We start from the raw sequence: 24346 nt of genomic DNA on the forward strand, positions 1-24346 counted from the left end.
GTGACTTTTCCAATGTGTTAACTGTAATTCAATAAAGCTATTACTAAAAAACAAACAAGCAAATACACAATAAAAGAAACTTGCACTTTCTCTGCTCTTTCCAAATTTCAGGGTTTAAATCAATATTTCCTCTTCAGTAACCTAAAGGTTAACGGATTAGAAGATGCGAGAAGATAATTTTTTTAAGTTTTTTAAAAATTTATTTTGAGGGGCGCCTGGGTGGCGCAGTCAGTTGGGCGTCCAACTTCAGCCAGGTCACGATCTCGCGGTCTGTGAGTTCGAGCCCCGCGTCAGGCTCTGGGCTGATGGCTCAGAGCCTGGAGCCTGTTTCTGATTCTGTGTCTCCCTCTCTCTCTGCCCCTCCCCCGTTCATGCTCTGTCTCTCTCTGTCCCAAAAATAAATAAATGTTAAAAAAAATAATAATAAATAAAAATAAATAAAAAATAAATAATAAAAATTTATTTTGAGAGAGTGACAGAGAGAGAGAATGAATCCCAAGTAGGCTCCATACTGTCAGCTATCAACAGAGGCTGATGTCAACACAGGGCTCAAACTCAGGAACCATGAGATCATGACCTGAGCCAAAATCAAGAGTCAGATGCTTAACCAACTGAGCCACCCAGGTGCCCCAAGATAATTTCATTATAGTATTAAAGTTTATGTTAATACAAAATAATACTAAAAAAAAACTTTAACAGAAAAAAATAAACTTTAAGGTCTAGTTTACCTTTAATATAAAAAGTAATCATTTAATTCAACAAATATCTCGTATTCACTATGCTGATTCAATTAACACTTGAATTTTTACAGGTGAGCATAAATGTACACGTTCAGAAATTTCTCCCTGCGATCCATGGGAGATTGACTGAAAACATTCAACATTAAACTCACAAATGATGATCGTTCACCTTGATATCCTAAACAAAACTGGGGATCAAAAACTTTTAACTGACCTACCTACCAAAATGCACACACATACCCAGAGATTTCAGAAGAGCTTCATGAATTACACAGATGGAAAAGAAACATTTCTCTATGTATCCATGCCATTAAAAAAAAAAAAAAGTGGACCTTTCTGCCTTACAGGCATAAAAACATTCTACTTAACCAAAGATAAAATCAAGTCGGAAATAGACACAAAAATGCCCTTGTTTTAACTGATCTTCCCATACCTGAACACCACCAATAATTATTCCTAACGAACTGGTGACAGGTACATTCATTCATCCATACCACCACAGCTCTGGTAACTCGATTAACTGACGGGAAATCTTCCTCCAGTCCCAAAGCAAGGGGAGGCATAAGGTCAGAAGCTCATCCCCTACGGGGAAATACTGCTCTGTAAGTTGGACCAAAACTAGTGCCCATCACCTTCAGTCCTGGGGACCCCTAAAGACCCACTAAAGAGTGAAAGCTATGGGGTTGGATGCCACGGGGGTCTTGGCTCTGAACCTTGCACTTCTGGCAAGCCATTTACAACCCCTCTGGGGGTTCAGCTCCCTCTTCTCTTTGTACTCCACCGTGTTCTCTAAAGGATCTAAAATAGCTGAGTTTGGGTTCATCTATTTAAAAAAAAAAAAGGTAGTTTTTACACACAAAAACTGATACACGAATGTTCACAAGGATTATTCGCAATGGTCCAGGAACTAGAAAACACCCGAATGGTCACAAGCTGATAAACAGACAAACAAAACGTAGTGTCTCTGCACACTGGAGTATTATTCAGCCATAAAAATGGATGAATTACTGATACATGCTACAACATGGATATCCTTGAGGACACTGTTTAACAATTAAGAATACAGGCAAACAAAAAACAGAAAACCCTATGTTAAGGTGGAAAAAAAAAAAAGACACGAAGACCATATATTATATTCCATTAACGTAAAGTGTCCAGAACGGGTACGTTTATAGAGACAGAAAGAAGGGGAGTGCTTGCTGGGAGACTAGGGATTGAAGGGTGTCGGCGGAGGGGTACAGGATTTCTGCAGGCATATGAGGAAAATATTCTCCAATCGACTGTGGTGATGGCTGCACAGCTGTGACTGTCCTCAAAGCCACTGAATTATGCCCCCTGAATGGGTAAACTGTATGGCACGTGAATCACACCTCAATAAAGAAAGCCATTTTAAAAAAAAAAAAAAGTAAGCCACTGGATCAAGATCCTAGGGTCTCTCTAGTGCAGTGTGTGGTTCAACAGGGCTCCCTACTCACCAGCAGTCTGGAAGTCGATCTCAATAGGATTGGACAGACTGGTTGCTGCTTCTCGCCACAGGCTGCCCCGGACAGGAGACCAGGCTGTCACCACGCAGCGGTACAGCCCCGCATCCGACACCTGAGTCTGGTACATTCGATAGCGAAACTCATCTTCCTGCACCTTCTCTAGCACAACGCCATCCACCCGCGATGCGTCTGTCCAGTTCTCCAGCTTCACCACGGAATCCTGGTCCAGGGAGATGATGTACTTGGTTTCATTGGGGCTGGAGAGGTCCCCAACAGGCTTCTCAGCGGTGATGAGAACAGAGTAGCGCGGCGACTTAATATTCTTGGAAGACACTTTGCACGTCATCTCAAATGTATTTCCTGCAGCAAAGAAAGGCTTTGGCTGCCTTGCCTTCACCACAAGCACGGAATCTGGAACGAAGTACCAGAAAGAGGTGATTTCCAACAGGCCTGGTTAAAATGGACATACGTCTGAGAGCACAATGACGGGGGAATTGGAATTTAGGCGCAAACTGCCACACGACAGCACTTAAGAAAATCTGGAAACCCGGAAAGAAAACCACACGGATCTGGAAGCAGGCTACAGGCCACCATGCTGGATGAAGCAGAAGAGTCTGGAACGATCTGGTGGGCGTGAGGGAATCTGGGAGACTTGTGGTGCCCTCAAGGACAGGAGGCAGAGCTCACGCTTAGAGGACGGGAGGAGACGTGGTTGAACCCAACACCCAAGGGGGACTCTAGGCCATGCCAGTTGCCTGCCCTCCCCTGAGGTTCTGCTGGGTGAGGGAGAGTCCGCTGGGAGGAGCAGAGCAAGGGAGAAATGGGTTCTTTCTGTTACATCATATGATGCTCTCGGTCAGAATGGGGTTATTACTCAAGTGACTGGAACACGCACCTGTAGCTCTAGTCCTTCCCACAGAGACACTGTTTTAACATTTTGGGCGAGTGTCCATGGCTACACTAACTTTACGTTTAAGCACGGTACTCCCTGCTTCTCTGTGAAAACAGAAATCCCTAAGCATATACACATTAGGAGTCATCTATATTATGACAGCTCAATGTCAGGCATGCGGAAGGTACTTCAATATTGGTTGAATGGATGAATAAATGAATTAAACATATTCTTTTTATCCTTTAATAAGATTATTAATTCTATAATCTGCCTAGCTAAAAACTGAAATTTTTATATTGGGTTTTTGCGGGAGCACCAAACCTATTAGGCAGAACACGTGTGTTATATAGTGTCTGTCCAGTGTCACCGGTTCCTGAGGTCCCATGGAGCCACCCACATTCTTTCTTGGTTCTCCCATGAGTTTGGTAATCCACTGATTAATTACCCAAGTACTTAGAGCCTCCCATATTCCAGGCACTGGCGATAAACAAAGAATGCCTTATATGCTAGCAGAGGAAGAGGAACAAAATAAATAAGTAAAATATACAGTATGGTTAGCGGGGGATCATGTGTGAGAAAATGAAGATGAGCCAGCAAACGAGGCGGAGAAGAAAGAGCTGTGAGGTAGGAGGGAAGCCTAGGGAGGACACTGTCCCACAGCCAAGGGAAGACCAGAGAGGACGGCGTCCCACAGCCAAGAAAAAACCAAAGTACTTCTGGGAGGAGGGAATGATCACCGGCACTAAATCCTAAGTCAAGTAGGACAGCCAACAACTGGATTGTGCAGTATGTCAATCACTAGCGACCTTAACGTGAGGACCGGGGACAAAAGCCTGATCAGGGCAGGTGCCAGAAGGAATAGGAAAAAAGGAACTGGAGACACCCAGTACAGACAAATCAAATGCTTTGGCTATAAAACGAAAGAAAGAGCAGTGAGTGGGGGCCAAGGGGCTTGGGGAATGGAAAGATGGAGGGTGAAGTGAGATCAAAATTACTCTATAGGGGCACCTGGGTGACACGGTTAAGCATTTAACTCTTGATTTCGGCTCAGGTCATGATCTCACAGTTTGTGGGTTCAAGCCCCAGAGTCAGGCTCCACACTAAGCATGGAGCCTGCTTGGGATTCTCTCTCTCTCTCTCTCTCTCTCTCTCTCTCTCTCTCTGCCCCTCCCCTGCACATGCACATGCATGCATGCTCTCTATCTCTCAAAATAAATACATAAACTTAAAAAAAATTCCTTTAAAGGGACCTCTGGGTGGCTCAGTTGGTTGAGCATCCCACTTCAGCTCAGGTCACGATCTCATGGTTCGTGAGTTCAAGCCCCACGTGGAGCTTTGTGCTGACAGCGTGGAGCCTGCTTCGGAACTTGTCTCCCTCTCTCTCTGCTCCTCCCCCTCCCCCCCCACCGCCACTCTCAAAAATAAATATTAAAAAAGTTACTTCATAAAATACAAAAGTAAAAGACAAGAGGTCTAACAGTACGTTTATAGGTCAACAGGAAAGGTCTGGAAATTGTAGTAATGTTGACAACAGAAGAGGGGGGAGCCACATGCCTGACTGGTGGGAGAAGCTGCCCTTTGCAAGGACCTGGGCTGGGGGCGAGCGTGGGGAAATTCTCCTCTGATGGTTTCTGCTTCTTTAGGGAAAGAGAAAGCAGGGCAAACAGCTGAAGGTAAGGCTGGGAGAGGAGGATTTCAGAGAAGGTGGTATGCAATAATCACTGTGGAGAGGAGGGAAGTGAACAGATTAGGGAAATGCAGAATGATTGCCAGGCAGCGTTAAGAGCTCCGCTGCCATAAACGATCTGAGATTTAAAGAGAAGCCAGCCCACACGTTTAAATGTTTCTGTCCAATGACAAATGCAGGTAGGGGGGAGAGCAGGTGGCTTTGAACTGGCCCCTGGTTAGGTCAGAGCACCATGCAAAACCAGAGCAGGGCAAAAGAAAGCTCAGTGTGCAAGGGGGCGGTGACGGCTGGCTGGGAATCTAAGCAAGGTGACTGCACATCTACCCTCTCCCTTCCACCCCCAGACATACCTCAGAATGAAAGCAGGGGCTATTAAAAAAAGGGCAGGGCGGGGCGCCTGGGTGGCTCGGTCGGTTAAGTGTCCGACTTTGGCTCAGGTCATGATCTCGCGGTCCGTGAGTTCGAGCCCCGCGTCGGGCTCTGTGCTGACAGCTCAGAGCCTGGAGCCTGTTTCCGATTCTGTGTCTCCCTCTCTCTGTGACCCTCCCCCATTCATGCTCTGTCTCTCTCTGTCTCAAAAATAAACGTTAAAAAAAAAAAAATTAAAAAAAAAAAAAAAGGGCAGGGGGGGCGCCTGGGTGGCGCAGTCGGTTAAGCGTCCGACTTCAGCCAGGTCACGATCTCGCGGTCCGTGAGTTCGAGCCCCGCGTCAGGCTCTGGGCTGATGGCTCGGAGCCTGGAGCCTGTTTCCGATTCTGTGTCTCCCTCTCTCTCTGCCCCTCCCCTGTTCATGCTCTGTCTCTCTCTGTCCCAAAAAAATAAATAAAAAACGTTGAAAAAAAAAAAAAGGGCAGGGGCACCTGGGTGGCTCAGTCGGTGAAGCGTCCGACCTCGGCTCAGGTCATGATCTCACAGTCTGTGAGTTCGAGCCCCGCGTCAGGCTCTGTGCTGACAGCTCGGAGCCTGGGGCCTGCTTCGGGTTCTGTGTCTCCCTCTCTCTCTGCCCTTCCCCTGCTTATGCTCTGTCTCTCTCTGTCTCAAAAATTAAAAAAAAAAAAAAAGACACAGGGCAACAGGTGTAGACTGGACTGCCCTTGACAAGTGGTGCTATGACAGGAGAGAGAAATGAAGGCCAGTACATACAAGGTCATGGACTGCCAGTCCGGTAGGATTAAAGGGCTGATGCGGGAGTACCGGAGGGGGTGGTGGGAAGAAACGGAAGGTGTGTTTATTGAACAGGACGCCTGGAATGGAGGGCGCAGAAGGTTTTTGGTGATCACAACTCAGACGGTCTAGTGTAGGGTGTGAACGTGGGAGGAAATGACCAAGCCACGCAGAGGACACGATGACTCGGGAGGAGGGCAGGGGACTGAGACAGAAAGGTTTATCTTCACCAGGCTTTTCCACCCTGGCCACATAGGAGAAGTGGCGTGGCAGCATTTAAAAATTCCAAAGCCCAGACTGCATATACCCTCAGGCCAATTAAGACAGGACCCCTTGGGGGACTTAAGTATCAGGGTGTTTTGTTTTTTTTTTAAACGTTTATTTCTTTTTGACAAAGAGAGAGAAAGAGACAGAGACAGAGCATGAGTGGGGGAGGGGCAGAGAGAGGGAGACAGAATCCGAAGCAAGTTCCAGGCTCCGAGCTGTCAGCACAGACAGCGGGGCTCGAACTCACTGACCGCGAGATCATGACCTGAGCCGAAGTCGGACGCTTCACCGATGTCGGACGCTTCACCGATTGAGCCACCCAGGCGTCCCAGGCATCAGGGTTTTTTGGAAGCTCCGCGGGTATTTGCAATGTGCAGCCGAAGTGTGGGCCAGCGCTGTACGCAGAGAGAAGCTAGCAAGTCAGTAAGAGGACTGGAGGGTGTGGCCGTGAAACAAAAGTGCCTCCCTTCCCAGAAGGAATGAGGACCAGGAGTCCAATGAAGGGGTGGCATGAGCTGATGAATAGGCCCTGCTGTAGAAGGAGCGTGGGGAGGAAACCCCTCTACTCAGGAGACCCCAGGGGAAACAGCGGCCTCAGGGGACAGAGCGAGGCTGGTCATGTTTCAGGTGGGAAAGAGAAAGGAATGTTCCAAGCTGAGCTTCAGGCAACAGGAGATCCCACGGAGTCTGAGAGGGGCCTGTTTGGGTTTGGGGGGGGCGTGTAGTACGGAGGGGGTGGCAACCAGTCAACTGAGGTGTGTCGAAGGGCATGTGGTACGTAACACCTCGGGCGCGAGGGGGACCTAGGAAGCCTGGGCTCCCTGCAGTGAAGGACTTGATGAGTCGGGCGTCCCAAGGCAGACAAAATTGCTTCCCCCAAGTTCTTGTCACCTCTCCCCAGAAACAATCTCTCTGAATGTATGACTGACGCCTCAGGGGCAGGTGCAGTGGCCCGTGGCTGCCCTTTCATCTGTGGCACTGCAAACATGCCTGCATCCAGCAGGAACTCGCAGACACGAACCCACCCCAAACACCCCAGACCACCCAGCAGAGCAAGTGTCAAGGGCGGAGCCCCTCCACACTGCGGGCACCTACGAGATGAGCGTCTACCACCCACCCAGCCCCACCTCTCTCCCCGGGACTGAGCCTCCTCGAGCATCAGCCTCTTGAAGGGGTTCACGCTGTTGATAAATGCAGTAGTCACTCGAGTTTGCATTCTCTGGGCTTCCTGGCAGCAAGGGAGCCTGCAGGTGGGCCGGGCACGTAAAAACGCGCAGTGGGACGACCCAGGCCCAAACGAGAAAACGGACCGTCCCTGAACAAGACTAACGCGCCTACCTTCCGATGCCCAAAATATGTTGACGGGTTTGGAGAAGACGTCCTTGCTCTTGACCCAGCTGTCGTTACGCTGTTTGGTCCATGCAGACACAGCACAGTAATAACTGCCTCGGTCTTCCTCTGTGGTCCTTTGGATTCGGAAACTGAACGTGTCCGTACGCTCCTTAGAAAAAATGAAGTCTCCGTCCTGGGCCCGCTGCTTGCTCCGGTCTCCATACTTCAGCGTCCAGTCCCCGTTCATGACTGCAAGCAGCTCGCTGGCCACCAGGTCATCGCTGCGCCGGTTCACCCTGTAGTACCAGGACACCGTGAAACGGACGCTGGCCTGCAAGCTCTTCATGTCCACTATGCGGCACTCCAGCTCCGTGAGGTCGTCTGAAAACTCGGGGACCTTAGAAGCATTCAGGTACACCTGATAGTCTGGTTCTGAACGAGGGGGAGAGGGAGAGAGGTGGGGGGAAGGGACAGGATAAATAAAACCAGACAGCAACATACTAAGAATTAGCAAAAAGAACGAGACAAGCGCTACTCCCGTCCTGACCGTCAAATGCCCATCCTACTGACCACAGGGAAGTCGGTCTTTGCCGACTCAGGAATCAAAGTCTTTGCGCTGGAGAGGAAGGGTCTAGAAAGAGTCAGTTCCTGCAAAACTTGTACAACGCTGCCACCCAGGAAACCTCCCAAGGCCAGAAGCCAAATGCCTGTAATCAGAGTCCTGACCTTTCCATAGGCTCGGGGGCTGTGTCAGTTACCCCAGCAGGTCGGTCTTCCGCGAGGGAGCCGAGAGGCTCAGTGCTCATGCTCTACTGAGGTTTTGCCCGGTAAAGCCAGCCTGCCAGGCTGTGCCGACAGAGTTCCGAAGCCCCCGCTGGAGCAGCACGGGAAAACCCCATCCCAGAGTACATTCCAGCACTCGAGGCCGATCCCCACCCTGGCCTGGTTCCTGCCACCCTTGGCCAGGCTCCAAAGGCAAGGCCCTCAGGTCACCATTCGCCCCGAAGATTCTCATCCTCACTTTCCTGGTCCTCTGACTTTTTTCCTCTCAATGTGTTCAGTAGTCAGTACAGCCTCCCCACACGACACTGTCTTCGCTGCCCCACGTGACTCTCCTGCATAGTTCCCGCACACGGGAGAGCAGAGCGGGCTCTCTTGGGACCACGCCACTTCCCTGCCAGGTGCACGTTCTGCCGGGGGTGGGAGGGAAGGCAGCACCCTCCTGGCGTCCCCTGACTGCCGTCACAGCCCTCTCACTTTTATTCTTCCCTCGTGTGAAAACCCTCCTTCCTCGGAGGTTCGCTGTACCCATCTCATCCATTTTTACCACTCCACGTTTCTGTCTCTGCTGTCCCCAAGGCCTTCCTCCACACTTGCCAAGGAACTGGCATTAGAACCTCTCTGTGGCCTTCCACCCCCTCCTCGGGTCATTTTCAACGATCTGAGGTTCTCCAGCCCCCACACCGTGTCACACCACTGTGGTCACCTGCTGGCAGTGGCCGTCTCCTCCTGACCGCCCTGCAAACTTCCACTCATCCTTCACTGTAACCTCCTCTGTGTCCGCCTTCGGGGTCCCCAGAGTGTGGCACCCTTTCTCCCTGCTCCCATAAGCCGTGGAGGTACGCTCGTACAGCAGCGTCCCTGTTATTACCGTTGAAGATCTCATCCCCGAGTGCCAGATACACAGCCTTGTATGCAGCGGGCACTCAATCAATGTGTGCTGCCTGGCTTTTACAGAAAGTCACATTCTTCTCTTGTGGCATATGGTCCGCCAGGAGAAAACTAATTCTCCCTAGAGGGAACTTTCCATCTGCTACGGCGATCTTTATTCCCATCACCCCAAACAGTTTAGTTTTATTTAACGTTGCTTTTATTGATGACTCATTCAGATTATAAACTGCTGAGGTCAAGGAACTGTTCTGTGATTTACACCTCTAATAAAATGTGTAACATCATGACTTCTCCAAGAATGATTCAGTGGCCAGGAAATGGAAAGAACGCAAAATCCTAATGCCTTCAAATGGCATCTTCACAAGCATTTCATTGCAAGTGAGGGTAGGCCCTGTGGCATATACAGTTAAACCAAGGGGACCTGGCCCACCAACGGGAGCACGCCGTGCTGCGGGGTGGAGGTTACGGAAACAGCATGGGCTGCCAGAATGCCACGCTGCCTCCTCATCGGACAGGTGAATGCGCTAGAGTCGCACAGCTGGGGGGTGTCCTGCCTCCTAGGCACAGGGCCGGCACCCCATGCTGCCTCGGCAATGACACCGCCTGCGGAATAAATACCACCCAAATGCCTTTACACCGTCCCGTGCCTAAGACCTTCCCAGATTACCCTACATCCCAGGCTTCAGACCCTTTCCTCCTCGCAGACTTTGCCAGAGCTACCTGAGCGCAGACAGGACAACCAGGTTCCTCTTGCGCGGCAAGGACAGCAGTGGACTGGCCGGGCGCATGGCAAGATCGCACTGCTCTGTCAGGACTGACCTGGAGAGCCACACCAAGAGTGCTCGTGACACGGCAGTAGAAGCCACTGCCATGCACGGATCCCACCCCCATTACGAGCAGAACACAAAGACCCTTCATGTAGTTCCATGTTAACCAGAACAACAAACTGAGGCAGTAAAGGGCAGTGGTGAAGAGCCAGGGATCCGGAGGCAGACCGTTCAAATCCTGGCTTGGCCATCTACTTGCTGTGCACTTGGGCAGACTACTTAACCTCTCTGGTGCCTCACCTATAAAAATAGAGATAGTAACAGTTACTGGCTCGCAATGCTGCTTGTGAGGACTAAGAGTTAAACTATACAGGCTGCACGCGGCTGGCTCTGTCGGTAGAGCGTGTGACTCTTGATCTCAGGCTTGTAAGTTCGAGCCCCACGTTGGGTATAGAGATCACTTAAAAATAAGATGTTTTTTTAAAAAAGGAGTTAAAATATACACAAAAGTGCTTACACTGGTGCCTGGCACGTGTGTGTATGCCTATGCACACACACATATACGTATATATATGGACACACGTGCATATTGGCAAACTCCATTCACCATTCCCAGCTCATATTTGAGGAAGCAGAGCTTTAAAGAGGTCAGTCACGTGCCCATACAGCTCCAAAGTGGGATCTGAACCCAGGGCCATATCCTTTCTAATGCCTTTCAAGGACAGCCTCGCTTCCCGGATAAACCACGTTCCGTCTTGGAAACTATTTTCTCACTCCCACTGACTGGCACAATGACCTGTAGCATCACGGGATGTCGTGCCTGGCAACGACACTGGTATGGCACCATCACCAGGAATCTCACCCACAGAGGCAGCTCCCCTCCACATGCCGTCACCTAAGCCTGGATGACCAGCACCATCCAAATGGCCGAGAAGCAAGCTGTCGGATTTTTCTTCTGTTTCCTTAGCAGTCACCAGCTCTTAAAAATAAGCCCTTCAGGGGGCACCTGGGGGGCTCAGTCGGTTAAGCGTCTGACTTCGGCTCAGGTCATGATCTCACGGTTCGTGGGTTCAAGCCCCGCGTCGGGCTCTGTGCTGACAGCTCGGAGCCTGGAGCCTGCTTCGGATTCTGTGTCTCCCTCTTTCTCTCTGCCCTTCCCATTCATGCTCTCTTTCTCTCAGAAATAAACAAACTTAAAAAAAAATTTTTTTTTAATTTTTTTAAATTAATGTTTTTAATGTTTGTTTATTTTTGAGAGAGAGACAGAGCATGAGTGGGGGAGAAGCAGAGAGAGAGGCAGACACAGAATCCAAAGCAGGCTCCAGACTCCAAGCTGTCAGCACAGAGCCCGACGTGGGGGTTTGAACCCACGAACCGTGAGATCATGACCTGAGTTGAAGTCGGACGCCTAACTGACTGAGCACCCAGGCACCCCCCACCCCAAAAATATTTTTTTAAATAAGCCCTCAGTCCTTGCTGGTTTACTTTCTTTCCCTGAGCATATTCCTCCAGAGGCATGCTGAAAATAAAGCTATTAAAATTACCATGAAAGACGGATGGTAGAGAAGCAGTGACATCTGTCTGTGGTCAGACCACAAGGCACCCCCACAGCTCATTCCCTGGATATTGGAATCCAGCTGCTCCCCTGGGTTCCTCCTTAGGCTCAGACCCGAACACCAGCACAGAGCTGGCTTCTAGGCATCTCAGGTGGGTGTGTCTGTGGCATGGCCAGCGTACCACATTTGTACCATCACCTCGCTCCCCACCTGCCTCTGCCAATGCACACGCACACAAACACGCATGCAAATATATAATACACACACATGCATGCAGGCACACACATGCACAAGCACATCCATACATGCATGCACACACATACGCACATTCATATATGCACACATGCTCACATATACAAGCACATTCATATGCTCACACAAAGCACACATTCATGCATTACACACACACGTACACATTCGTACGCATACGTACACACACTCATACATGCAGGGACACACATACGCAAACACGCATTCATACACATACACACTCGTACACACATGCACACATACATAAGCACACATTCACACACACTTGTACACATGCACACACATGCATGTAAGCACACATTCATACACATACTCGTACACACACATGCACACATACGTAAGCACACATTCATACACACACGCACTCCTACACACACACACGCACACACATACATAAGCACACATTCATACACATACACACTCATACACACACGCATGCACACACATAAGCACACGTTCATACACATGCACACTCATACACACACGCACGCACACACATACGCAAGCACACGTTCACAAACACACGCACACTCATACACACTCGCACATACGCGCACGCACACACAGCTGACTCCCGCTCCAGACTCGGCCAGCTCCTCCTCCTAACTTCCCAATTAGTGTTCCTGCTGCCACACCCACCATTCGCTCTCCAGGTCACCTCTGCTCAAGGCGTGTGCCGTGTCCGACTCTCCACTCTGAGGGGCCCTAAGCCTCACACTGCTCCCATTCCAGGACCTGCACACAGTAGGTCTCTGTAAGTATCTGTGAACAAAAGTGGGAGGCTCATGAACACCGCCCTCATCCCGGCCCTCTCTGCCTCTGGCCGAGACTATTATAAGTAATCAACCCACCTCCAGGCGGACACAGGTATCAGGTCATCTGTACCATAAACTTCCCATGGCTTTCCTTCTCACCTCCAGGGTGATGGGCACACTCCCCAGCCTGGCACACGAGGCTCTCGTGAGTGTGAGTCTACCCCATTTATCTGGCCTCACCGCCTGCTGCCTTCTTATATCTATTCTACATTCCCCTGGGGTGACACCTCTTCTCATTCCCTGACCTCCTCCCACGCTTCCAGGCTTTCTACCTCCCTTCCTGCCACTCCCTCTGCCCCGGCACCTGCGACACCTGCTCGGTGGCTGTTGAAGAGACGACTGAACAGACTCCCCCGTTCCACTCCACACCCCACCCCCAAGTGAGTCAGTTTAAACCCGATGAATCCAAACACAGAGAAGGCAGAGCACGGCGGGGCTGCAGCATGTGAACGTCTAGTTCAGCAGGACAGGAGATTCTCATTGACTGGCTGGTCTCCTTCTCTGTTAAGACTAAATCTTAGGCCCCCCTACTGCAAAGACGAACAAAAACAAGTGGGTGCTCGGCTTGTGAACTTACAAGGCACAGGTTCCAGTGATTTAAAGGATGTTCAAAGGCCATGTGAACTACCCACCAGCCTTTCAGGCCGACTTTGGACTTGGACTCCTGGAGGAGGCATACACGGCCCCTCTATGTCAGAACAGCGGGAGTACAGGTGGGTTCTTCTTTCAGTTTTGTTTTGGCACATGGGTAGAAATTTTCCCTTTTTTGTTGTTTTGCGATTTTAAACCTTGTTTGTGGAGAACCGTGCCCGTTCCTCGAACTCCATCACGCACATTTGTCTTCTGTATAGCCTTCTCTACTGACCAGAGAACGCCTACTTGGAATTCACCTGTCATACCTCTGCTTCTTGTTCAACAAATCTTCACAGAGACCCAACACCCACCAGGCTCCCTGCTCTCCAAGCCTTTTATCTGAACACTGCCTTGAACTTTGATTATCATAGGTATGTCTTATGGACCTTCTGTACGTCGCTTCCCAGGGCCAGAGACCAGCTACCTAATTCCTCCTTCTGTGCCAGGCATGTAGCGCCTTGTACGTAAATGATATTAAACCGTTTGCCGAATTGGAGTATATTTAATATTTTGCATAAAAATGCTCGTTTGTGGCATAAGCATTTCACTACTGATGTATCCTGCTTGATCTCATCAAGAAATCAGCTAAGAGGGGCGCCTGGGTGGCGCAGTCGGTTAAGCGTCCGACTTCAGCCAGGTCACGATCTCGCAGTCCGTGAGTTCGAGCCCCGCGTCAGGCTCTGGGCTGATGGCTCAGAGCCTGGAGCCTGTTTCCGCTTCTGTGCCTCCCTCTCTCTCTGCCCCTCCCCTGTTCATGCTCTGTCTCTCTCTGTCCCAAAAATAAATAAAAAACGTTGAAAAAAAAATTTTAAAAAAAAGAAATCAGCTAAGAATGCAATGGTGGTTATGTTTAAAAACCTGCTTATCAGTTAAGGATGCACACGAAAGTACTTAATGGCAAAATGACATGATGTCTGGGATATGCTTTAAATTCTACCAGAAAAAGTGTGTGTGTCTGTCTGTCTGCAGGAGGGAAGAGAGACAAAATACAATTAGCAACCTACTGGCAATTACTGAAGCTGATGGCTCTTTCCGCTTCTGCGTGAGTTTTTTTTACATTTATATTCCAAAAAGTTTAAAAAAATTAACAAACAACTCACCCACACTGTAAGCCCTTTCACAGAGTACAGAGACCAGACTAAGCATGACATCATCACTACTATTCTTAGAAACAAGGGTCTGCTCCCTAATCTGGCTCCACGAGGCTCTCCGCTCATATACACACCCCCACCCCCCCACCAAAGCTACAGTCTCTAATAGACTCCCCACCCCCTGCCCAAAGAAAGGCTTGGTTCTTTCAATATATGTCACTGAACTCCCTTGTTACAACTTTCAAACACAATGAGGAGCTGTCACAAGGCTTGGCTCATTTGATAAAGCAGGTAATTTGTGCCTACTGTGTGTAGGGCCTGCAGTGGACATTTTCACACAGATCACCTCCTTTCCTTGAACAGGAATTACACAACAATGGTATTATTATACTTGTTTTACAATGACAATCATAGCGGCCGGCATTTATTGAGGACTTTCCATACACCACACACCGTGCCATATACATTTCCTCGCGTTCTTGCTTAATCTTAACAACCTTTGAATATAGGTACTATTTCCACGTACGTTTCCTAAATAGAAAAAAAAAACAAAAAAAGCAAAACAAAACCCAGAGCCCAGAGGTGTGAAGTTGGAAGCCTCAGGTCTTGCACCGCACATGTGAGCAGGATCCTGGCCTGGCTCCCCGACCAGGACCGAAGTGCACAGCCTCCTTACATACCCGGTTGTGAACACTTTCTCAAGACCCACCAACATCCCAGAAGACGAGAGTGGTAATCACAGCCGAGGCACTAATCCCAAACTGTGTGCAACAGGGCCCAGCTCTAATACCCGCTCTGCAGCCTTGTTAACTTGGGACAGCTAATCAGATGGGCAGGCTGCACGCACGAGTTAGAGGGAACGGGAGAGGGCGTGCCCCCGTGTCTGCCGATGCCAGTTCTGTTGCCTTGCACTGGGAAGGTACTACGGGGGCAGCGAACCGGCTGGCTAATTGTCAGAGTGGCCGCTCTCGCCATCTGCGTAACAATTACTGCGTATTCTCTGAGGTTTAAACAGTCTATAAAAACTCATTGTTTGGGGGAGACCCCCACCCCACCTTACAGGACCATGATTGGGAGGTTGTTTTCAGCGTCAGCCACTTCAGAGAAGAAAGTAGCAACGTTTGGACGACCTCACGCAGTTTCCTCTCTCGCTTCATCCTCCTCACCGATCCCAGAGAAGGAAGAGTGAATTGCCGGGTTTGGGGGGAGCAGGGGCAGGAAAGGGGCTGGGCATGGTCAGCTCGACCCCCTCTCCTTGGGAGCAGCTGCCTCTGGGACCCACATCCTTAGTCCCTCCATCCTCTGAGACACACTCCCACGTCTTACTTGGTTAAGGACTTGGTGCGGAAGAGTACGTTATATATTGACCCTCCCTTCCAATAAATCCTCGTTATCGCCGCCAAGAGGATGTCGAGAGGACTCGAGCGCCGGTCACTGTGCTAAAAGCACTTCATAGGCAGCGTTCCACGGAAACCTAGAAAACCGAAGCCTCACAACCTTAGCAACGGACCCAAGATAACATGCCTAGAGAGCGGTGGAGCACATCCCCGCTCTCCAGCACCGGCCCACATGCTACTCTGCCTCCGGAGATAACCCCGGACAGACAGCTGATAACAGTCGCCCATAAGTTCTGCAGATCTGAATCTTATCTCCTGTGGACGGCCCAGAACTCTGAAGTCTCTACCAAGTACTTAGCAGATTAGCAGCTCCCTTTAAAGGAAAATAATTACCTTCCTCGCTGGCACACGGCTGGAAGAAGGGACAGTCCTCTGGTGGGGAAGAATGCAAATCAGGTTCTTGGGACTGAAAAGCCTGGCTCAGCTCTGCCTCCTCCTGTTCTTGTAGCCGAAACCCACGGAACGCCCTCCAATTAACACCGCAGAGGTCTGGTACTTTGGGCAGACAGCTCAACCATAAACTGATTAGGATCCAACTCGTGCCAAAGACTCATTTCAGGCATCTGACTGCAGAGAGAGGTGGCCTGCTGTGTAGATCAACCAACCCTTCCTCCAGAGCCTCTCGTTTTAGCCATATACCAAATTGGGTCAACACAAAGCAACGTTTGTCCTCCATAGTAACAGCTTCTTACAGAAACTCCTTCACACACTTAAGATTTACGCCCTCAGCTTTTATAGAGTGGATATGAGAAACATCCATTTAAACAATCACTCAGAGCCTTTCATAAAGGAACAGTTGAAAGCACTGTCCATTATGTTCTCTGATGCCCTTACATAAAAAAAAGCACATGATAAATTCAGTGCCAACAGAAAGTTTGGCTCTCTCTGTTTTCCTTCATCAGAGGTGAACCGTACAATCACATTTCTTCTTGCCCCGACTCTTCAAAACTTCAGAAGCAAATTCAGCACTCAAGTGGAGCTAACTAATGGATCCCAACCACCTTGCGATATCTATTCTTTGATTTGTTTCTCACCCCTTTTGATCTTGCTTTTATTTTTATATCTCCTGCTTTAAATCGGGCTTCATTTTGCAAGCCAACTTAAATCTTTTTTCTCTCCTTCAAAAGTAGGACACAAATCCTAAGTAAAAGAGGCTTTTTCTTACCCTCTACAAAACCATCACAGCCCTCCCGGCTGCTTCAAGTGCTCTTGGACTCACCAGACCCATGCATCTCTGTCTGGTTAACACAATGGCACGTACGAGACGAGAAGACCCCAATCAGCTTCGACTCCCTCCTCTGCTCAGTGCACTAACCCCAAGCCATCAGGACAAGAACGGCCCAGCTTTTAAAACTTTATGCTTTACAGTTTCAGGGGTAAAGCGGATTCCCAAAGCCCAGAATGTTTCTACATAAGATAATAATACTTGGGGGGGCCTGGGTGGCTCAGCCAGTCAGGCGTCTGACTTTGGCTCAGGTCGTGATCTCGTGGTTCGTGAGTTCAAACCCCAGGTCAGGCTCTGTCCTGATAGCTTGGAGCCCGGAGCCTGCTTCGGATTTTGTATCTCCCTCTCTCTCTGCCTCTCCCCTGCTCACACTCTTTCTCTCTCAAAAATAAACATTAAAAAAAAATATGACAATACTTGGAACAGATTTGACTGCGACATAATTCTCTATAAGCCATTCTAAACGTTTCTTCTGAAATAAAAGAAACAAGCATTCACCATTTGGTAGATTCTATTTTCCACACATGTCTGCAGTTATGTTTCCAAGCCTACATGCCCTTTCGGAATATGACCTTGCTACTCTCTCATTAAGAAATGGGGTCCCAGGGCGCCTGGGTGGCTCAGTCAGTTGAGCATCCGACTTCAGCTCAGGTCATGATCTCGCGGTTCATGAGTTCGAGCCCCGCATCGGGCTCTGTGCTGACAGCTCGGAGCCTGGAGCCTGCTTCGGATTCTGTGTCTCCCCCTCTCTCTGCCCCTCCCCTGCTCACACTGTCTCTGTCTCTCAAAAATGAATAAAAATGTTAAAAAAAAAAAAAAAAAAAAGAAATGGGGTCTCAGGGTGCCTGGGTGGCTCAGTCAGTCAAGCATCTGACTTTGGCTCAGGTCATGATCTCAATTCGTAGGTTCGAGCCCTGCACTGGGCTCTGTGCTGACAGCTCAGAGCCTGGAGCCTGCTTCAGATTCTGTGTCTTCCTCTCTCTCTGCCCCTCCCCTGCTCATGTGAGCTCTGTCTCTGTCTCTCAAAAGTGAATAAATGTTTAAAAAAATTTTTTTTTTAAAGAAATGAATGCTGGAGGGTCCTCCCCTAAATCCTAACCCTCAAAATCATAACCAAAATAAAAATCAGTGGTTTTCAGATGGGAATAAGGCAGTACCTCACTCATGAGGTTATCGTGGGGATCAAATATTTAATGCATGTAAAGCCCTTAGCTCAGTGCCCGGTGTACAGTAAGTGTTTGATAAACGGTAATTATTATTTTTAACGTGTCAAGTAGCAAAACGGAAAGTTCTGTGTAACACCTGCCTAGGGAAGCAACTTTGGCAAGATGCAGTTTTGTGACAACATTCCATAGTCACATAATGTAAAATGACCTACATAAACAGAGTCCTTGGCAGGTCGCCTGTCTTCCTATTTTTCTTGGACACCTCTCAGTCACCTCCAACAGCCCCCAAGGTGCCTGCGGAAAGGTGTCCACACGCACGCACATACACGTCGAGTATCTAGAGATAATCATAGAGTGTCAGGCCAGGCCCATCCGTCTCTGGGCAGAGTCCAAAGGGGAGGTCCTGGAGAAAGGTCTGCTGCTGTACTCGTGCCCGACTCACCCCTGATAAGTGTCCCGGCAGCTGTAATGGAGTGAGTCACAGGCACGGGGAAGGAGGAGGTTTAAGAGGAAGAAAAAGAACACAGGCGGGGTCCCTACCACTTACACCCCCAGAAAGTTATCCTTCTGCACATATCTCTGTGCATTCTGGAAGCTAAACATGATTGCTGTCCTTGCAATTCTTGTTTTCCTATGCACATGCTTTAATACTCTCCATGTTTATCTACCCATTCAGCCAATGTTGCCCGAGTGCCCACCAAGTGCAGAGCGCCGCACAAGGTGTGGGCGTTCTGCGAACCTTCCATCGGTCAGGGTAAAGCACGCTGATGACTTTCCTGACAGTGGTGCAGGCGCTCTGCAGGCAAACAAACGGCTGGATCCTTGGGACAATAATGGAGCCTTTTCCCACCATTTAGTCTCTCTATTTCTTCTCACTCTCTGGAGGACACGGCCAGCAACAATTCCTTTCCAGTTAAAAGAGCCCATTCCCTCCCGGAGCAACCCTCCTGCTTTCTGACAGTCCCTGCATCTCCCCCAGGCGACGCCGGGATCAGTGCACCAGCACTTCAGAGAGGCCCTCACACTGGATTGCAGGCGGCGCTTTCTAAAAAAAAAAAAAAAAAAAAAAAAAAAAAAAAAAAACCCACCAGAGCTGTGATTCTAAGTTGGAGAGGAGGGGGGACCAGGAGTTGGCGCTGGGATTTGACGCACCATACAATGCACCAAGGATCAGAGCCGGGAGACAAATTCAGCTCCAGAGATGAAAAATCTTCTTTTGGTGCTGACAACATCTGTTTTATTTTGAAGGTTGCTAAGGAGAGTTCTAGCTGGGCCAACATTGTTCCAGTTCAGTACTTCATAGTGAGACTCTCGCACAGGGCTCAGACGGCAGGAATAAAAGCTCGCCAGATAAACCCTGCTCCTTTTACTGTGCAGATATCAAAGAATCACTTTGCTACCAGGGATGATTAACACCCTGCCTGGTCTCGCTCTGAATCGGCCATACCTTCTGCTCACACTCTTATTCCTCGTCCCCTCCCTGCCCCCTCTGTTCCCCACTTGCCGGCTCCCCCTCTCTGCTGATAAATTAGGAAGAAACAGACCGTGATTGTGCCACTGACCCGGGAGACTTTTGACACTGAGACGAGGAAGAGCTAAGTGTGGGATGGGGGTCATGGTGGGAGGGCACTTAGCATCAGACAATGGAGGAAATGATTTCCTGGCCTTTACAGATCTGGTTTACCTACTAACAATCACAGCAGAGCCCAATGCCTGCATCAGGGCTCAGAGCAGCCATGGGATGGCGGAGAGATCAAGCTCAAAACAGAAGAGTCTGACAGTGGGCCCGTCCCCACCTGTCTAATGGTGCACCCCGATCTCCGCTCATCCCCGATCCTGCTTAAGCTTCTCTGTAATTAATTATAAGAGAGGAACAAAAATGAGGAAAGTCAGCCCTGGGTGGGGGCAAGCGTGTAGGAAAACAAGGGCCGGGGGAGATGAGAATGGCAAAAAAGGACGAGGGCACGACAATGTCACATACATGCGCAGTTGTTATAAAGTGAGGGTTAAGGTGGTCGACAGGTGAGAACGGCCCTGCTCCTCCAGCGGGAACTGGCAGCCGGTGAGAGGGCCCACCAGAAGAGCCTGGGGAGCAGGAAGACCCCTGCACTGAACTGGCAGCTGCAAATAAAATCATTTGGGGATTCCAGGGCATTCAGCAGAAAAAAAAAAAAAAATGCATTCCATTAACTGAAGGAATTCTCTTTCTGCTCTGGGCTTTAGGAAGGCACCGGCTCCTGCCAGTGAGCACCTCAGAGTATAGGCAAAGGAAAAGGAGAATGGCAGTGCTCTCGCTCCAACAAAGATCCATTTCAAAGAGCCCTTCGGAGGGGCCGACCCTGCAAATCTTGACAACAAAAGGAAACTATATCCTCTCAAATGAGGGTATTGAGACAACTGAGGCCACATTATCCAAACATTGCCCTTGCCTGCCAGATTCTATTTCAGCCTGCTTTGCCCCTCCTTCCCCCCACCTTGGGATCTAGCCAGGCTAGAGTATGCTGGTCCCGATGTAAAGAACGCCAAGATCACACAAAAGGCACAGTGCTCTAACTCATCCGGATATCCCAGGGAAGGGAGGGAGCCAGCAAGGCTAAGAGCCACCCCGTCCCCCCCCCCGACCAGGCACTCACCTAGCCAGGTCACATCCACACTGGCTGGGGCAGACCTGGCCTCTGCCACCTTGTGCCAGCTCCTGTTGTGTCCGGGTGCCCAGAGTGCCACGTGGCAGAAATAGTAGCCGGAGTTTTCCTTGCTAACGTCTCGAACCAGTAAATGGTAGGAGCGTGCATCCACGTGACTCAGGGCCACGTGAGGAGAGCTGTGCACCAGGGAATCCCGGTCCAGCCGTGCCAGCACGGGGGCGCCAGGCCAAGTGCCATCGGGCGTCCTGCTGAAGTACCATGTCACCTCGGGTCGGACGTCGTCTGCTCGGTCGGTTGTGATGTTGCAGGTCAGGTCCAACCCCTTTCCTTCAGCCACAGACACATTCCTGGCCACAGCCACTCGCAGAACTTGAAAAAGAAAAAAAAAAAAAAGAAACAAAACCCATCTAGATAAACAGGGTTATGTTTGCCCCTCCCTGCTTTAGATCCTTTTTTTAATTAATTAATTAATTTATTTATTTATTTAATGTTTATTTTGAGACCCAGAGTGCATGTGCAAGACAGGTAAGCGCAGAGAGAGGCGGGGAAGAGAGGATCCCAGCCAGACTCTGGCTGATGGCACAGAGTCCGATGTGTGGCCCGAACTCACAAACCATGAGATCATGACCTGAGCCGAAGTCGGATGCTCAACCGGCTGAGCCACCCATGTGCTCCTAGATCCTCCTCTCCGTTTATCTTATTTATGGCATTAAAGTCAGAAGGCTCTGTGCAATTGTAAGTGTGTGAGAAATATTTACTGAATAAATTAAGGAACTATAACTCGTTTCTTTTCATTCCATGAAAATACTAACAGCAGCAAACACTAATACACTTACTATGTGCCAGGCACTGTTCTGAGTGCCTTGTAAATATTAACCTTCAAAACAACCCTAGGAGGTAAGTACTAGCATTATCTCCCTTTTACTGACAAGGAAACCGAAGCACAGAGAAGTTAAGTGAGTTGCCCAAGGTCACACAGGCGACTGTTTGAAAAGAAGTCGGAACATCGCAAAACTACAATTATAGTTTCACCATGTGTGTGATAAAACTTGGGTGCTTCTACAGAGAAAGGACAGCTCAGTTCTGACTGGCTGACGTAACTAGTTTGGGACTAGGGCCTTGGGGTTGGAGGCTGGCGGGCAGGAGGTAAGGGTGGAAACATCTTCTGGGCACAACAGGAGAAAATCCTAAACAGAAGGACCAGGAAAGTGAAACCAGACAATATGCCTTATGAGTCAAGTCTTCAAAATGCAATGTACTTAGAGCATCACATATTCCGTTAGGCACGCCCACCTTAAAGTCAAACATAAAGCATATATTCTAAAACTTTGCAAAACGCCATGACTTTTGACCTCCCCACACCACTGCCTTCTCGCATGAGTGTGGATGATTAAAAGTAGACTATATTTAGATGAAGCATTGAAGTATTTGGGGTCATAGTCTCAAGACAGATCTGGTTTCAGCATTCCCCTGTCAAAGCTTTTTACATGGAAACGTTTTACTTTATTCGAGCGTGTTTGTTTTTGTTTTTGTTTTTTTTTAAGAAGTTGAACATCTGTAATCAGAGTAGAAAAACATTCAATTCGTGGTAATGCTCTGGGAACAACTGCTTAAATGAGAAATAGCTAACGCCTCCCAGGGGGTTCAAGTGCAGGCGCAGTCCTGGTCTTCCAGCAATACTGGCTCAGCTTCAGCTATCCTGAGGAAGCTCAGTAACAAAGCCTGGTGCCTAGTTCAGAAATGGCCCAACCCCAAAGCCCAGGCCCTCTGGAGTAGATGGTTTTCACAGGAGTACTTCCAGAGCCGACAATATTTCCGACAACCATTTCAGGCCACGTTCAAGACCCACCTTGACGAAGATGGAAAACGAAGTGGGTATAATAGTATAAAAGAGAACTGATAAGTCGAATTTTTCACCCTCCAAATTGTGCTTCCTCCTTCACGTCTTGAAAGGGGCCAAAAGTAATTTGAGGGCATCTTTTGAGAGGAGTCAGTATGGAAACTTCTGCTCTGAGCTTGTGCTGTGGTGAACAGCCCCACACATGATGCTTGTGGTCAGAGACCCTGGAATGCTGCTAGCGTCCCTCTGTGTGGCTGGAGGCAGGAGGCTCGGGAGAGAGCCACGTGAGGGAAGCAGGGGTAAATACACAGCTGTAGACTGCACATATGGAGAAAACGGATTCTTAGCTTTAGGAATATCGGCAGAAACGGCTCTTCAACTGAACAGTTCACTTTGTAATTTTCTCTCCGCAAGTTGCGAAATAGCTTGTCACATCACTAACCATTGTTCCCGTATGTTCTGGACTGGGGGGCGGGGGGGGGGGGGGGGGGAGCGGGGGAGGCTGGTTCACAGCTGGGAGACAGGAAAGTGCAGGCGAAAGAAAAAGAATCATTTCTAAGGACTCGTAACGCAAGGGGATACCTCAGACAAAGCCTGTGGTGGTGAAGCTTTCTCGGGCTGGACAGAACTGAACCCATAAATCAGACACCAAGATGTGCATGAACCAGACCACTCCCGACATGGCGGGGAGGCGGGTATTGCCACATACATTACACAGCCCCACTGTTTAAGTGGCTTTGGGCTGTTTATCATAACAATGCAATAAGAATATTTAAGAAGGTAATTCTGGAGAGTGCAGGTGTTGACAAAAGAGAAAGGCCAGCACTCCAGTGTGGTGGCTCTCAACCTGGAGTCCAAGAAGGCAGTTTAGAAACTCTGTGACATGGATGGGAAAAAAATCTTGCCTTTGTGCACATGTGTGATCTCTCTCTTGCTCTCAAAAAAAAAAAAAAAGAAGCCACAGATATTTTCAAAGGACGTTGTAATTGTTGCACGTATCTTAAAATATCATTTGCATCCACTGCTACTTGGAAAGTACAGTAGTTACTAAGCCTGCCACTACAGATTATTTAATGAATGAATAAAGCACAATATTACTACATAACAAATTTGTCTTAAAATATTCTGATAACTATTTTAATGTAATTGTTTTCCTTTGTCACCTCAAATATGCGTTTTAGAAGTTAAAACACGTTAATTCTGAGAAAGCATCTGTGGACTGTCAAAAGACCGTCAAAGCGGCCCATGGCACAAAATGGTTACGAACCCCAGGCTCAGGTGAGAGTCAGAGGCTAGTACATGCAGGCTCAGAGTCTTCAAGTCTCATACTAGCTATTACGGGTTCTGTGGCTTGTTTGAAATAACAAATACCTTTACAGTTGAGATTCCTGCACAAAAAGGTAACTTGTTGCAAAGCTGAAACCCCTAATCCTCTGCCCTGTGAGAACAGTTGTCTGATACAAGCTGAACATCCCAGCTTCTTAGGGCAGATTCCAGGCAGACCACCTCCTCAAAGGAAGGTGACCTGAGTCCATTTAGAAAGTGATTTCTGCGGCCAGTGGAACCAAGACTGACTGCGATGGGTAGCATCCTTCCTCGGCAAGAGCACCTCCTGCCTCACCTCACTAATGGCTGCGGTCACTCGGGAACCTCACTCAGGAACCTGCTTTTTTACCAAACCCAATTCCTGGGCAGTGGTATAAA

The 24346-nt window shown here is 49.0% G+C and overlaps 1 protein-coding gene across 1 annotated transcript in view; it reads right to left on the reverse strand.

Annotated features, from left to right (window-relative positions):
- The window catches only part of PTGFRN (prostaglandin F2 receptor inhibitor), an 85697-nt gene that overhangs the window by 14890 nt on the left and 46461 nt on the right, over positions 1-24346 (reverse strand). The window contains exons 4-6 of the mRNA XM_058716076.1: positions 20791-21171; positions 7573-7998; positions 2216-2635 (exon numbers count right to left, since the gene is read on the reverse strand). Of these exons, the coding sequence (XP_058572059.1) occupies positions 2216-2635; positions 7573-7998; positions 20791-21171 (1227 nt within the window). The remainder of the gene's footprint in view (positions 1-2215; positions 2636-7572; positions 7999-20790; positions 21172-24346) is intronic.

The sequence above is a fragment of the Neofelis nebulosa genome, chromosome 2 (genome assembly GCF_028018385.1).
Source record: "Neofelis nebulosa isolate mNeoNeb1 chromosome 2, mNeoNeb1.pri, whole genome shotgun sequence".
Taxonomy (NCBI): domain Eukaryota; kingdom Metazoa; phylum Chordata; class Mammalia; order Carnivora; family Felidae; genus Neofelis; species Neofelis nebulosa.